Source organism: Aedes aegypti, chromosome 3, assembly GCF_002204515.2.
Source record: "Aedes aegypti strain LVP_AGWG chromosome 3, AaegL5.0 Primary Assembly, whole genome shotgun sequence".
NCBI classification, from domain to species: domain Eukaryota; kingdom Metazoa; phylum Arthropoda; class Insecta; order Diptera; family Culicidae; genus Aedes; species Aedes aegypti.
In genome coordinates, this window is record NC_035109.1 from 209927993 (window position 1) to 209943537 (window position 15545).

Genomic DNA, 15545 nt, shown 5'->3' on the forward strand with positions numbered 1-15545 from the left:
GGTAAACGAAGATGCGGAGTAGAAGTTACCTTTGGCAGCAGGGTTTTTCCATTTGATTTGAAACAATAAGAACGGGTGTTACGTTTGTAATTGTTTTGCTGAAGAACTATGTAATTATGACCAAATTAGATGTTAAGCAAACTTTGTATTATCGGCAAAAGTCAAGGTAATTAAAATCGCTCCGCAGTTTGCGTTATGAAAACCTCCGCGCAAAAGAACATGATGATGGAAATCGTTCAATGACAGTCATCACCAGCCCCGCACATGCCGTACACTCGTACACCAATACCAATACCAATACGTCCATAAGTGGCAGCAAGGCAAAAGCGCAAAACCAGCTTGCCGTGGGCGCATGGCTGCTACCATACCACGAGAGATCATCAGCAAAAGGAAGGCAATCCATCAACCCTCACAGAACGACTTCAACACAGGCAAACAGACATCACCACTACGATGTTTCGAGAGTAAGCGAGAAGAAGCGGGAGAGCACACAATTTGAGAACATTCGTCTCGCCGATGGTGTTGGTTGCATTTCGGCCTAACCAGACACCGACTCACACAAGTCCTCATACGGGATGGACAAACGATCGCATCGAATCGGAATTAGTTGGTGTTCGTCCGTAAATCAAGTCGCTCGCAGTTAGTCTCGCTTGCGAAAAACAATTCAAATCCGGTGAAGTGATCAGGAAATAATTGTGATCCTTCGGCAAAGCGCATTCTGGCTACGTTTGGCCGCGCAGATTGTGAATTCGGGAAAAGATCGCTCCCAAGAGAAGGTGAGCAGAAAATTCAAGTGACAATTGAAACCATTGTTCCACTTCAACCCAAAGCTAACATCCGCCATCTTTGAAGTGAGCGCATCCAGCGTGTGTTTTTCAGCAGATCACGACTAACGAAGATCGGAGAGCGGATTGGCAAGAATCGGGCAAAATTATTCCTTGACGTCGGGCACCGGACGCAATCGAGATCAGGTGAGAAACCATTGTGGGCAACCTAAGGATGCCCAAAGGATCCCCTCGGTTGACCATTGTTCTAATGACGACCATTTTGTTAGCTTTTGGACCCCACGTATCGTTGGACTGGACGCAAGTATCGCGAGACTGGAACGATCAATAGAAGAACCATTGAAACGACCGGATCGATCTTCGGCGGCGCGAGCAGAGGCCGTTCCAGGCTCAATCGAATAGGTGAGCAAAAAACCCTTGTTCCGACCATCATTTGGATCGCCGTACTAATCGCATCTGTTGTTCGTTAGGACGCTTTGAGGCAAACAGCACCCCGTAAACTGGCTAAATCACGCAACACGACCGGAGCGATCAAGACAAAGTTTCGTCGGACAATAAGAACCCCTCAAAGGGTAAGCCAGTCGCTGAATAACCTGTGGAGACGGATCGTTAACGGTCAAATGCCTCCAGGGTTCTTTTTTCTTATTGCAGTGTCAGTCGTCTCAAGTCAGGAATTCAGGCCCAGTTCGAGCGTCACCACGCCCAGAAACGCGCTTCCGTCAGCGTCAGTATATCGGCACACACGGTGCTAGGGAGGAAGCAGCGGTTCCCAAACGAGTGCTTGCGGTGCGACAAGGCTGATCGGAGGAGTCTTGCCAGCTGCCAGCCCACAGGGTCGAGGCAGTCATGTCGATCGCCGAGAATGGAACGAGCATGCGGCGGTGCACGCGTGGCCAAGTGATGACCGGGTTGTGCGACAGGCCGGTGGCATAAACCAGCTGTGAGCGGTAACCGTGAGTGATTAAGTAAGATCGATGCCAATTGATTATAAGAACACACATTAAGATAGCGCAGGAGGTTAGGACCACAGATTAGGAGGGAGATATGAGCAAAACAGACAATACAAACTTTTGAAATGAGAATTGCGTATTTGTGATTTGAGTTGAGCCTCATAGCCCTCGGTGTTTGTGACAAATCCTTTTCGCTAATGGTAGTTCGGCTCTACCGCTACCGGGAAACTTGCAACACTGGCGCCCAACTGAAAATCCACAAAAAAATTAGTAGTACCGTAAGCGATTTGTTGGTTTGGACTTTAGAATTTTCGGTTTTGTGCATTTCGGTTATCCGGTCTTTGGTAACCAATCAAAATTTTAACCCTTACGCATTAGATACGATAGTATAATGGATTACACACACTTGACTGATGAGGAGGTGACGTATGAGTTGGCTCTGCGTCACGTAGTCAACCTAGGACCCACCACCCACAGAGGGAAGGTCCTGCGCCTCAAGGCACTCATTCATGAGGAAGCCTCGAGAAATAACCAGCCCACTAGCTCAGACCATGTAATGAGCTCGCATTCAAACATAGAGCACTGCGAAGCTCAAATTCACCAGTTGAAAATTAGCACGGACTCGGCAATTCGCACAGCCGATAGTGCAACACTCAATCAGATTCGTTCGCGTCTCACCCACTATCGCGATAGATTGCGTTTAATCCGTCCTTCGGTCGAACTGCGCGACACTCACGGCATGCTAACCATGCACGTGGACGTGTTACTGAACAGAGTGAATGGGACAAGTGTAGTGAATAGTGTACAGAGAGGTGAAGATCCAGTGAACCAACCCACCGGCACAATAAGGAGGAGGAACAGTGAGGTGGAAGGAGCTGTAGGAGGAACAGTGGATGCCACCATTCCAGTAGGTAGCAACGAGAATCGACATTCCACACCACCAGCTGGAACGTTACCGCCTCTGACGTCGTTCTCGGGTGGACAAGGAACAGGTTTGCTGTTTTCCGGTTCTTTCGAAGCAGGCGGCAGCGGAGTCGGAAGACAGGCAAACTCAAGTCGGCAATACGTTACGCCACCGCCTCCTTACCTTCCTCGGGAGCATGAAGGATGGAATCATGCAGCGGGAGAAGCACAAACTGTTCAAGTGTTGGAAGCGAGAATAAGAGAGATGCAGGAGAGGGAAGAACGGATCCGCCAGGAGTATTACAGGATGCGAGGAGATTTGGAGCGATTAATCCGCCAAGAACGGCTACCACCGGAGAGAGCGGACGAAAGGCGAATGCAGAAGGCAGTACACAACTGGCCGTTCAAGTTCCGCGGCGAGAAGGACACCACTTCCCTCAACGTCTTCCTGGACAGGGTGGAGACTTTCGCCAGATCGGAAGGTATGAGCGATGCAACACTGCTCAGCTCCATCAAACATCTGCTGCAGGAGGATGCCATCGATTGGTATGCGCGTGCTACGTCGCACAACCTGCTGCGCACTTGGGAGGAGTTCAAGCAAGAGATCCGGAGAGAGTTTCTACCAAGCGGCTATTCCCAGATTCTACGCCAAGAAGCCAGCTTCCGATTCCAAGGGAGAGAGGAGTCGTTTGCGAAATACTATCGCGACATTTCGGCGCTCTTTCGCTTTGTGGATCCGCCGATTCCGGCCGATGAGAAGTTCTTTCTGGTAAAGAAGAACATGAATGAGAACTATGCGGCGATAGTGACAGCAGCAAGGCCTCGTTCGTTGGAGGAGATGGTCGAGGTTTGCACCGGATACGACGAAACAAGAATGCTCCTGAGCAGGCAGCGCCGGATTCCGATTCCACACAGTGCGCTACTGGAACCAAACTTCGCTACACCCGTGTCGACCAACAGGCCGGCTCTGATGCAGCAGCAACAGCCTCATCGTTTCGGCAGAGTGCAAGCGGTGGAAATGCAAGGAAGCGTTCCGGATCAAGAAATGGTAGAGGATCAAGCGGAAGACAACTGGCAGCACACCATCGACGAGCTGGTGGAGCAAGTCAACGCGTTGAAGATGAGCATGGAGCGGAGAACTACGCGGCCTGATTTCACGTCAAGGAATGAAGGGCAGTCTAGATTCCCGAATAGGGTTGGCCGAACTGAGGGGGATACTGCGCAAGCAGGGCGGCAGCAGATAAGAGACGCACGCTCACCCACACAACAACAAAGATCGCTGCAAGTCGCTTCGTATCAGCCACGACAAACAGAGCAGCAGCAAGATCAGTCGCGGATGGTTCAGAATTGGCCAGCACGACAGCGGATATCCGGCTCGGTAGAAGAGGCGCACAACATCAACCGGTCAGGCAGCTATCTTCAACAAGAGCCGATGAGAATCGTCGATCGTCGATTTGAAGAGCAGCAAGAAGCAGCAACCCGTCAGCAACTGGCCTTGGTTTGCTGGAATTGCGACGAGGAAGGCCATAGATTCACGGACTGTCCAAAACCGCAAGCGATCCTGTTCTGCTACCGGTGTGGACGCAAAGGCTACTCGTTACGCAGTTGTTTCACTTGCCGCACAGCCGCGGGAAACTACCCAGCGGAGAACCAGCAGTAGAGGGGAGCAGCTCTCCGCAAATTCTAGGAAACCCCTTAGACCTCCCAGAATTTAAAAACCTAAACTCGATATTCATCAATCCCGGAAGTGACAACCGGCCGCATGCCGTCATATCTGTGATGGGGAAGGAGATGACCGCTTTGCTAGACAGCGGCGCGAACTGCTCTCTGCTGGGAGGAACTAGAGTCGGACTAGCAGAGGAGTGTGGTTTACAGAAAGGAACCGTCTCTGGCGGGATAAAAACGGCTGACGGCACTAAACACAAGATCAACAACTTTGTCTATCTCCCCATCGTCTACAACAACAGAAACGAAGTCCTTCCAGTACTGTTAGTACCTTCGATCCCGGACTGCATCATCCTTGGAATGAATTTCTGGGACAAGTTTGGAGTGAAGGCTGTGTGCTGCACTATGGAAGCAAAGCCGGACGAAGAAGTCGTCGAGGATCATGAGATGAAGCAACTGACGTCCGAACAGCAGAAGCAACTAGAACATGCGATCCGGAAGTTCCCAAAAGCGGTAGAGGGCAAGCTAGGCCGTACAAAGCTGTATGAGCATCGCATCGATGTGGGTAACGCCCCACCTCGCAAGCAACGGCATTACCCAATGTCACCGTATGTTCTGCAGGAGGTGAACAAGGAGATCGACCGGATGATCGCCCTCGACGTCATCGAGGAGGCACAGTTCTCTCCATGGAACAACCCATTGGTTGCTGTCAAGAAGAAAACCGGTCAGTATCGCGTCTGCTTGGATGCTCGTCACCTCAACTCCATCATGGTGAACGAGGGATATCCTATCCCGCAGATAGCAGCGATCACAAACAATCTTCGAAGCAGCAAATACATCTCGTCGATCGATCTCAAGGACGCTTTCTGGCAGTTGCCACTTCATCAGACCTCAAGACCATTGACAGCGTTCACAGTTCCATCCAGAGGCCACTTCCAGTTCAAAGTTGTGCCTTTTGGACTGTGTACAGCGAGCCAAGCCCTAGCGAGACTCATGACTCATTTGTTCGCCGATTTGGAGCCGTTGGTATTCCATTACCTGGACGACATCATCATCTGCTCAGAAACCTTCGAGGAGCATATCGCTCTGCTGGAAGAAGTGGCCCGCCGACTGCGACAGGCGAATCTCACGATATCGTCGGAGAAATCCAAGTTCTGCCGAAAGAGCATGAAGTATCTTGGCTACGTGATCGACGATCAAGGCTGGCGAGTAGATGAAGAGAAGATCCAAGCAATAGTACAGTTTCCGACTCCAACAGCACGAAAAGAAGTTCAGCGATTCCTTGGCGTTTGCAACTGGTACCGTCGCTTTATCGCCGGATTTTCACAGCTAGCGGCACCGTTGACAAACCTGACGTCTGGCAAGACCAAGTTCCGTTGGAATCCCATCGCTGAAGAAGCTTTCCTCAAGCTAAAGGCAGCTCTGGTCTCAGCACCGGTGCTAGCGATGCCGGACTACAGCAGACCATTCGCTATAGCGTGCGATGCCAGCGACACAGCAATCGGAGCAGTGCTAACGCAGGACAACAACGGCGAAGAACATCCGATCAGCTACTTCTCACAGAAGCTATCAGCGTCCGAGAGGAAGTATTCGGTCACGGAGCGAGAGTGTCTCGCGGTGATCCGAGCGATAGAGAAGTTCAGAGGATATGTGGAAGGAATTAGGTTCATCGTTTATTGCGACCATGCGGCGATCAGCTACCTAAAATCGATGAAGAATCCGACGGCGTTGATGAGCCGATGGCTCTTGCGGCTGAACGCGTTCGACTTTGAGATCCGGTACAGGAAAGGATCGATCAACGTAGTTCCGGACGCACTTTCACGTACGGTAGCCGAAGCAGTGTTCGTGGTAGACCAGGTGCAGGATCCGTGGTACAGAAAGCTGGTGGAGAAAGTGAAGAGCGACGGCGACCAGTTTCCGGACTTCCGCATTGCGAACGACACACTGTACAAGAACTGTCGCTGCAAGGACGAAGTTGGATCAGTATTCCACAAGTGGAAGCAAGTCGTTCCGAGAGAAGAGAGGTTACAGCTTATTCGTAGATACCACGATGAGCCGGCAGCAGCGCATCTTGGCTTCTACAAGACCTGGAACAAAATTCAAGCCCACTACTACTGGCCACAAATGCAGCAGGAGATTCGCGAATACGTGAGGAGCTGTGTAACCTGCAAGGCATGCAAATCGCCAGGAAGGAAGATGATGCCGCAGATGGGATACCCCAAGCCAGCGAAGACTCCGTGGGAGATGATATCGGTGGACTTTGTCGGTCCGCTCACCCGTTCCAAACGAGGAAACACAGTGCTGTTGGTGGTAGTAGACTGGGTCAGCAAGTATGTGATCGTCAAGCCCATGCGCGCAGCGGATTCCCAGAAGATGGTGGAGTTTCTGGAAGAAGAAGTTTGTCTGAAGTTCTCTCGTCCTAGGCTGATACTGTCCGACAACGGAAAGCAGTTCGAATCGATGGTATTCAAATCCTGGCTAGCGAAACACAAGATTGGCCACATGAGAACAGCATTCTACTGTCCGCAGGTCAACAACGCCGAGCGCGTAAACCGCGTCGTAGTGACCTGTATACGAGCATTGCTTGATGGCGACCACCGCGACTGGGACGAAAAACTGCCGGCAATCACAGCAGCGATAAACGGAGCAAGGCACGAAGCAACGGGAGTGAGTCCTCACGAAGCAAACTTCGGACGAAATCTGCTGTTGCACACGGACCTCTACACGCAGCAAGAACTAAACACACCAGACGACCCGAAGGTAGCACAAGATCTGAGGCTGTCAGCAATTCGCCGAATCCAGAAGCTAATAATCGAGCGGATCAAGAACAGCCACCAGCGAACGAAGCAGCGATATAATCTTCGCACAAGATCAGTAGCGTTCAAGATAGGGGACCTGGTGTGGCGTCGAACATTCGTTCTCTCTTCAAAAGTGGATCATATTAACAGCAAGCTAGAGCCGAAATTTGTTCCGGCCGTCGTGAAGGAAATCCTCGGGACAAACCTGTATCTGTTGGAAGATGTTCTGAGCGGCAAGACAGGAAGATTCCACGCGAAGGACATCAAAGCGGACTAAGCCGACGCGTTCAAGCTATGCGAACAGGCTGTGCCTGTCGACTATGAAGCAAACGCTGTCAAAAACACCAATGGGAACAACTACAGCGAACCAGGGAGCAGATAAACATCATTCAACTCCATCTGCATCTCTGTGATAACAATCAAAAACTACATCATCCGGGATTTTCATCCGCAAGATGGAGATTCCGACGAGTTCAAGCTATGTACACAGGCGGTGCCTGTTAACCAGTATCAGTAGCAGTCGAAAACACCAATCACTGGGAGATTCGACCACGTATGCTGAGAGTGAGATCCCGCTACAACACGCTCCAGTTCAGCAACCCTAATTAAGACTGGCAAGGATTTCCGTTCATCCGAGCGAGGTTCCACGATGATAAAGCTATGTCCACAGGCAAAGCCTGTCAACAATTAGTACCATACTTCAAAACACGTACCAAGCGGGAAAATGGCAAAAGTCAGGTGTGATGAGCAACAACTTCTTAACGACTACCTCTCCACCCCGACGATTCGGCAGCTTCGTTGTAGAACACGATCTTCGCCAAAGGATTGAACACGATTTGCGACCACGTCAAGCAGAGAAGAGAACCAACATGCGGTACAAAAACACTTCCATCGCGCCAGGAGGTGTACCGTGCGCCGTTCGCGAAACGGGAGAAATCGCACCCTACGTCACTGGAAACGGGGAGTAGGGATCTCGGCAATGCACCAGATGCATTCTCTGATAGGAGGAGTGGAGACCCGGAGATCGACGACCAAAAATCGGTTCGACGCGGAGTTGAAGCTTACGGCCACTATCGGGCGCAGTGAGACAGCAGCTGGATAGCATTGAGAGGAGGAGGACGTAACTAGAGCCTACAGAAGGCACGGGAGATTGGAACCCTGAAAGCCATCGTGAGTAGGGAGACTCCAAACACCACTTCGAAGAAGCGCAAAAGCAAGGAGCCTACGGAAGGCACGGGAGATTGGGACCCTGAAAACCATCGTGAGTAGGGAGGCTCCAAAGACCATCATAAAGAAGCGGACAAGCAAGCAGCCTACAGAAGGCACGGGAGATTGGGACCCTGAAAACCATCGTGAGTAGGGAGGCTCCAAAGACCATCATGAAGAAGCGGACAAGCAAGCAGCCTACAGAAGGCACGGGAGATTGGAACCCTGAAAACCATTGTGAGTAAGGAGGCTCCAAAGACCATCATGAAGAAGCGGACAAGCAAGCAGCCTACAGAAGGCACGGGAGATTGGAACCCTGAAAACCATTGTGAGTAAGGAGGCTCCAAATACCATCACGAAGAAACTCAAACACGAGCAGTCTACGGAAGGCACGGGAGATTGGAACCCTGAAAACCATTGTGAGTAAGGAGGCTCCAAATACCATCACGAAGAAACTCAAACACGAGCAGTCTACGGAAGGCACGGGAGATTGGGACCCTGAAAACAGTTGTGAGTAAGGAGGCTCCAAATACCATCAGATAGAGCGGAAGAAGCACGTAGCCTACGTCAGGCATGGGAGACTGTGACCCCGAAGCCCACAACAGGGAGACTCCAGACACCAGAACGAGACGACGAGTGAAGCGCATCGTAGACCGCGGTGAAAACAGGGAGAAACGCAAGAATCATCTTCAAGCTATGTCCGCAGCACGCTGTCAACGAAGTAGAGGAAACCCCACACTAAAACACACCAAGTGGTCATGCCATTCGCCGAACGAGATAAATCGAGCCCACCATCAAGATTCGACCACCCACTACACAGAGCTATGAGAGGCACTACTACAGAGACACAAAACACGATCTCGGCAATCCAAGCACATCCAAGACTGGATGAGTGCACACAAACCCTCAAGTGTTTCCAGTCAATTTAAATGCGTGGCCAGGGGTAAAGATCTGGGGGTCGTCATGAAATCTTCATCCCAAGGTAACGCGACCAGGGGCGCGGTAAAACCCCATTTTCGGGCTCATGACGATTTAGTCGCGGAAATGCTTCTTTACTCAGTGTTTATGCACAAACCAAAACAAACCAATGTAGTCCTTGTATATAATCTGTAAATAGCTTCTATGTTTAGTGTGCGATTAAGCCTATTATAGTCAATACAATAGGCTAGAATCCGATTTGAATGTTTTGCCGTAGTTTGAGCGGGTTTGTGGAAGCTGGACAAGGACTTTGGTCAGAGACGATTTGAGAGGTCGAAGATTCTGCCAGGCGCAGCTGGCGTAGTATCGAGTCTAGGATTAAGATTATGCTGTTCAGACGATAGTGTAGATTTGATTTGGCAAGCAACCAAGGCTTGCGGATATGAGTTTAGTTAGTTGAGGAACCAGAATTGAGTTGAGGTCTGCTCAAGGGTTTAGTTGACCGACTTGTCTCTGACCATCATCCTAATAGGATGATTGAAGATTTTGTGAATTTTTCATAAATCGCTTCTTCATCGATTTATGAAAAATTCTTCCGCTACGGTAGAGTTGTGTTACGTTTGTAATTGTTTTGCTGAAGAACTATGTAATTATGACCAAATTAGATGTTAAGCAAACTTTGTATTATCGGCAAAAGTCAAGGTAATTAAAATCGCTCCGCAGTTTGCGTTATGAAAACCTCCGCGCAAAAGAACATGATGATGGAAATCGTTCAATGACAGTCATCACCAGCCCCGCACATGCCGTACACTCGTACACCAATACCAATACCAATACGTCCATAAGTGGCAGCAAGGCAAAAGCGCAAAACCAGCTTGCCGTGGGCGCATGGCTGCTACCATACCACGAGAGATCATCAGCAAAAGGAAGGCAATCCATCAACCCTCACAGAACGACTTCAACACAGGCAAACAGACATCACCACTACGATGTTTCGAGAGTAAGCGAGAAGAAGCGGGAGAGCACACAATTTGAGAACATTCGTCTCGCCGATGGTGTTGGTTGCATTTCGGCCTAACCAGACACCGACTCACACAAGTCCTCATACGGGATGGACAAACGATCGCATCGAATCGGAATTAGTTGGTGTTCGTCCGTAAATCAAGTCGCTCGCAGTTAGTCTCGCTTGCGAAAAACAATTCAAATCCGGTGAAGTGATCAGGAAATAATTGTGATCCTTCGGCAAAGCGCATTCTGGCTACGTTTGGCCGCGCAGATTGTGAATTCGGGAAAAGATCGCTCCCAAAAGAAGGTGAGCAGAAAATTCAAGTGACAATTGAAACCATTGTTCCACTTCAACCCAAAGCTAACATCCGCCATCTTTGAAGTGAGCGCATCCAGCGTGTGTTTTTCAGCAGATCACGACTAACGAAGATCGGAGAGCGGATTGGCAAGAATCGGGCAAAATTATTCCTTGACGTCGGGCACCGGACGCAATCGAGATCAGGTGAGAAACCATTGTGGGCAACCTAAGGATGCCCAAAGGATCCCCTCGGTTGACCATTGTTCTAATGACGACCATTTTGTTAGCTTTTGGACCCCACGTATCGTTGGACTGGACGCAAGTATCGCGAGACTGGAACGATCAATAGAAGAACCATTGAAACGACCGGATCGATCTTCGGCGGCGCGAGCAGAGGCCGTTCCAGGCTCAATCGAATAGGTGAGCAAAAAACCCTTGTTCCGACCATCATTTGGATCGCCGTACTAATCGCATCTGTTGTTCGTTAGGACGCTTTGAGGCAAACAGCACCCCGTAAACTGGCTAAATCACGCAACACGACCGGAGCGATCAAGACAAAGTTTCGTCGGACAATAAGAACCCCTCAAAGGGTAAGCCAGTCGCTGAATAACCTGTGGAGACGGATCGTTAACGGTCAAATGCCTCCAGGGTTCTTTTTTCTTATTGCAGTGTCAGTCGTCTCAAGTCAGGAATTCAGGCCCAGTTCGAGCGTCACCACGCCCAGAAACGCGCTTCCGTCAGCGTCAGTATATCGGCACACACGGTGCTAGGGAGGAAGCAGCGGTTCCCAAACGAGTGCTTGCGGTGCGACAAGGCTGATCGGAGGAGTCTTGCCAGCTGCCAGCCCACAGGGTCGAGGCAGTCATGTCGATCGCCGAGAATGGAACGAGCATGCGGCGGTGCACGCGTGGCCAAGTGATGACCGGGTTGTGCGACAGGCCGGTGGCATAAACCAGCTGTGAGCGGTAACCGTGAGTGATTAAGTAAGATCGATGCCAATTGATTATAAGAACACACATTAAGATAGCGCAGGAGGTTAGGACCACAGATTAGGAGGGAGATATGAGCAAAACAGACAATACAAACTTTTGAAATGAGAATTGCGTATTTGTGATTTGAGTTGAGCCTCATAGCCCTCGGTGTTTGTGACAAATCCTTTTCGCTAATGGTAGTTCGGCTCTACCGCTACCGGGAAACTTGCAACACGGGTACTCATAGTATGAAATGGCGAGGAGTTCAAATGACCTGCTACGATATCGGCATATGATTTTCCTTGGGTAGATCCATTCGAAATTAAAAGATTCGAACGGCTACCCGACGGATTAAAATTAGTTTTCGAATGAGAGCAATTCCACCGAACATGACGATTTTTTTTAATTAAATTTTTGTATATTTTGAATCGCCTGAAAATTTGCATACAGATTCTTTATGACCAAAAATGCCATTTTGCACCTTCAGACCGCCATTTTGAACCACGCCTTATTTTTGAGAAGGGCGTATCGGAAAATGCATAGTAAATCTTCAAAAAACAGTAACTCGAAAACGGTTTGTCCGATCGATTTGAGATCTTCTACAAAGTTGTAGGTATTGCTCAGGACTATATGGAGAAAAATATGCACGGTAAAAAAGTTACAGAAAATTTTTTATTTCAAAAACAAAATTTTGAAATCGATTTTCTCCAGAAACGCAGTTTCGATTTTTTTATTTTTGGATATGTTTTAGGGGACAACTTATGTGATTTATTGCACTATGTTTCAAAATGGAAGAATTATGGACAAAAAAGTTATGATTTTTTAAAAAATTACAGATTTTGAAAAATAAATCGAAATAGAGGAAAACAATAAATTTTTATGTGATTATTTGAAAGTACAGAAAAATTGCAATCGAAAAGTACTTAAGTAAATTTTTTCTAGGTTGCATCAATTTCGAGATATACTCATATCTATATAACATTTTCAAATAAAAAAAGTAAAATAGGCCCTTTTCAAACATATTTCGTGTTTCTCCATTCCAGAAATATTTTATTTTGATTGAGTGAATCGTAGCTGAATTGTTTATTGTTTGATCAAAACCTATATACTAAAGTATTTAAAAAAGTATGCACGGTAAAAAAAAATAAACGAAATTTTCAAATGAAAATTTGAAGTTCATTGTTCTTAAAAACCGCAAAATTGATGTTTTTAATTTTTGGATATGTTTTGCAGCATATTGTTTGTAATTTCTTGCACAATGCCTCAACGGAAAATTTTTGGATGAAAAATAAATTATTTAAAAAAATAAATGTAACGAATTTATGTAAAACGATATTTTTAGTGCGTACAGAAAAATAACTATATATTTCTAAATATGAAAAATTTGTATCGAAAAATACTCAAGTAAAATTTAGCTGAGATGCATCACTTCCGAGATATACACGGTAAATCTAAACGTGGCATTAAAAATGTGATTCTATCACAACGGTGTACCTTTGGTCCCCAGGGCTAAGCCCGGCTAATGGGTAAAGCCCTCTCATAGCAGCAAGATCGTACCAGCATAGAAAAGGAGTTTGTTTTTTTTTTGTTTTATATATATATATATATATATATATATATATATATATATATATATATATATATATATATATATATATATATATATTGACTTTTTAGTGACCAGGTCGAAAAAAAGTGACTAAGTTACCACAATGACTCGCTACCAGTTCTGAAAATATTGAAATTCTATGTTGTGAACGAAATGGTTAGAAGCCTAGGCCTAGCTAAGGATTGTAATTCAGTTCTGAACTGGTCAATTTCACCCCCGGATTACGGTACTGAAATTTGTACTCTGTGAATAAATAGGGCAAACGCTCCCTTAGTGGAGGTAGCTCCAATAGTGGAGGTAGTGTGTTTTGACATGTTTCGCACTTTTTTATGGCTATGTGATATTTTTCTATGATGTACGATGTGAAAATGATACAAGTTATCGAAAAATATTCATGAAATTTAACCATAAACCTATTTTAAACAATTATTTTGCTTAAATTTTTTGCTCCTTTGCGCCTATAGTGGTGCATCAGTACCCAATGGGTACTACCCATAGTGGAGGGTCCCATAAGAAATCAATGGTTTGCGCCACTAAACGAACCATTCTTAAAACATACCTCCACTAAAGGAACAGTGTTTCTATTGTTGGTGCAAGGCTTTTTGCAGGGAAATTTCAAATGAATCGTGATTTTTATACATTTGAATGATAGAAGGATTTGAGATCTAGCGATTGATACGCTAAAATCATATAATTCATGATTTTATCACCATGTTTTAGCAGTTTTCGCTTAGGTGCACCATTAATGGTACATTTGCCCTAGAATGGCTAGCATTCATATGGCGCAACCCGTTCTGAATAACAGTTTCAACCCCAACCCGATTCAGGTTCGACCGCACTACAATTTATTTGACATTGGCTTGTTTATGTGTTGATCACCGACCCAGTTCCTTAAAACGAAAACGACAATAGTTTAACTTCCCATGTAATAAGGGTTTGAAAATGATCGTTTAAACGTGAAAATCATGAAAGCAATCTTGAGGTCACTCGCTCCCCTTTTCCCCCTTAATGAAAATCCCGGCTACGTTCATCATTTCGAAACTTACTTTGTCGAAGATATCCCGAATCCGTTGTCGTTCCGTGGCCTCCTCCCGAGTGGTCATACGTTGAAGGGGAATGATTTCGTGCGGTGAATCCATGGGACGCTGCATTTGCTGCTGGTTGTTCAGATACGCGGCCATATTACAGCTCCAAATTAATTTAGTCCCGCGATTGATAAGATAAGTTTCGGGCCGCCAAAGTACGCCGCGAACGGAAGCTCGAACTTGTGTGCAAATAAATACTATGTTTATAGGGTTAAAACGCTCACTGGACACCACTAGCTGAGGGAACTTTCACTTTGTTTCATCACTATGAGAATGCGATTTTTGAAATCTCCTCATCTACCACAAGAAAAAAAAGGCCACAGCCCCGCAGCTCTCGGTCTCAGCAATTTTTAATTGCGAAACTCTGTCCAGTGACTTCTCCACGGCGACAAAACCCGACCAGTCTTATCCACGTTCTACTGATTAGTGACTCATTATCACTGACTGGCAGCTAGCGGTGCTTTATTCCATTCGATTGCGATTCAAATGTTTGGTATATAGGTTGATATCTACCGACAGTGACGAAAAATACATTCGAAACTTTTTCGATTTTCATACAAAATTATCAACTTTGGTATGGACATTTAGGTCGGTTTTGAGTTCATAATACTAAGAAAATCTGTGATTTTTTTCGTCCAACAGAAAAAACAACATAACCCGGAAGTGATTGTTTATTTTTAGCTTCTGTACAATTTGTATGTGATGACAAATTTTTGAAAAAAAAAACTTCAAAATCGATTTCCCCAAAACTAGGTTCCTGCCATTTACACCCTTTTCCTTCTAACCACCTCATATTTTTATAAGTATTTTGTCAAAACACGATTTCAAAAGTTTTACCAATTTGACAAAAATGAAATTTTTGAAGAAAAACTAAAAACGATATGAAAATGTGAAAGTCCCGCACACACTCTATTGAGCAAACTGGTTCATCTCGTCTAAATCTACAACACTTTTCTCAAGATACTACATGTTGTATGGAAAATCGAAAATATTTCAAATGTATGATCCAGCACTGTGTCTAAGTCCGTAAATGTGTCACACCGACAGACACACCTCTCTCTCGATGTGTGATTGATCAAACAGTATAATAATAATTCAGGTATTCGCGACGATATCGTTGGTGACATAAAATCACAAAAATTACACAATTGTTTTACTGTTCAATGTGAAATACCAAATAATTATTGTTTCGCCAACAACTTTAGTCAAACTCACTGAAATTTAAGCATCGTTGCCCAAAATAATTGCTAAGTAGGGCATTCTTCTGATGCTTAGGTATTCACTGTTTATCGTGCACTATGATCTCATTCATAATAACAGCATCACGATTAAAAGGAACCGCATCAGGACAA

At 46.4% G+C, this 15545-nt stretch overlaps 1 protein-coding gene and 2 long non-coding RNA genes across 5 annotated transcripts in view; 2 read left to right on the forward strand and 1 right to left on the reverse strand.

Annotated features, from left to right (window-relative positions):
• Window positions 1-15486, reverse strand: part of LOC5572255 (rhomboid-related protein 2) — a 41906-nt gene extending 26420 nt beyond the window's left edge. Inside the window, exons 1-2 of one of the 3 annotated variants that reach the window (XM_021848453.1) lie at window positions 15409-15486; window positions 14155-14653 (exon numbers count right to left, since the gene is read on the reverse strand). In XM_021848453.1, the coding sequence (XP_021704145.1) occupies window positions 14155-14289 (135 nt within the window). In that variant the 5' untranslated portion in view covers window positions 14290-14653; window positions 15409-15486. Of the gene's footprint in view, window positions 1-14154; window positions 14688-15408 lie in introns of those variants that run through there. The other 2 variants (XM_001653887.2, XM_021848452.1) reach the window with 2 other exon arrangements.
• Window positions 68-1867, forward strand: LOC110677638. The gene is made up of 4 exons (XR_002501090.1): window positions 68-971; window positions 1055-1187; window positions 1256-1357; window positions 1416-1867. It is a non-coding gene; the product is annotated as an uncharacterized LOC110677638 (long non-coding RNA).
• Window positions 9764-11628, forward strand: LOC110677637. Its single transcript, XR_002501089.1, has 5 exons — window positions 9764-10537; window positions 10614-10732; window positions 10816-10948; window positions 11017-11118; window positions 11177-11628. It is a non-coding gene; the product is annotated as an uncharacterized LOC110677637 (long non-coding RNA).
• Window positions 15487-15545: the final 59 nt, after the last annotated feature.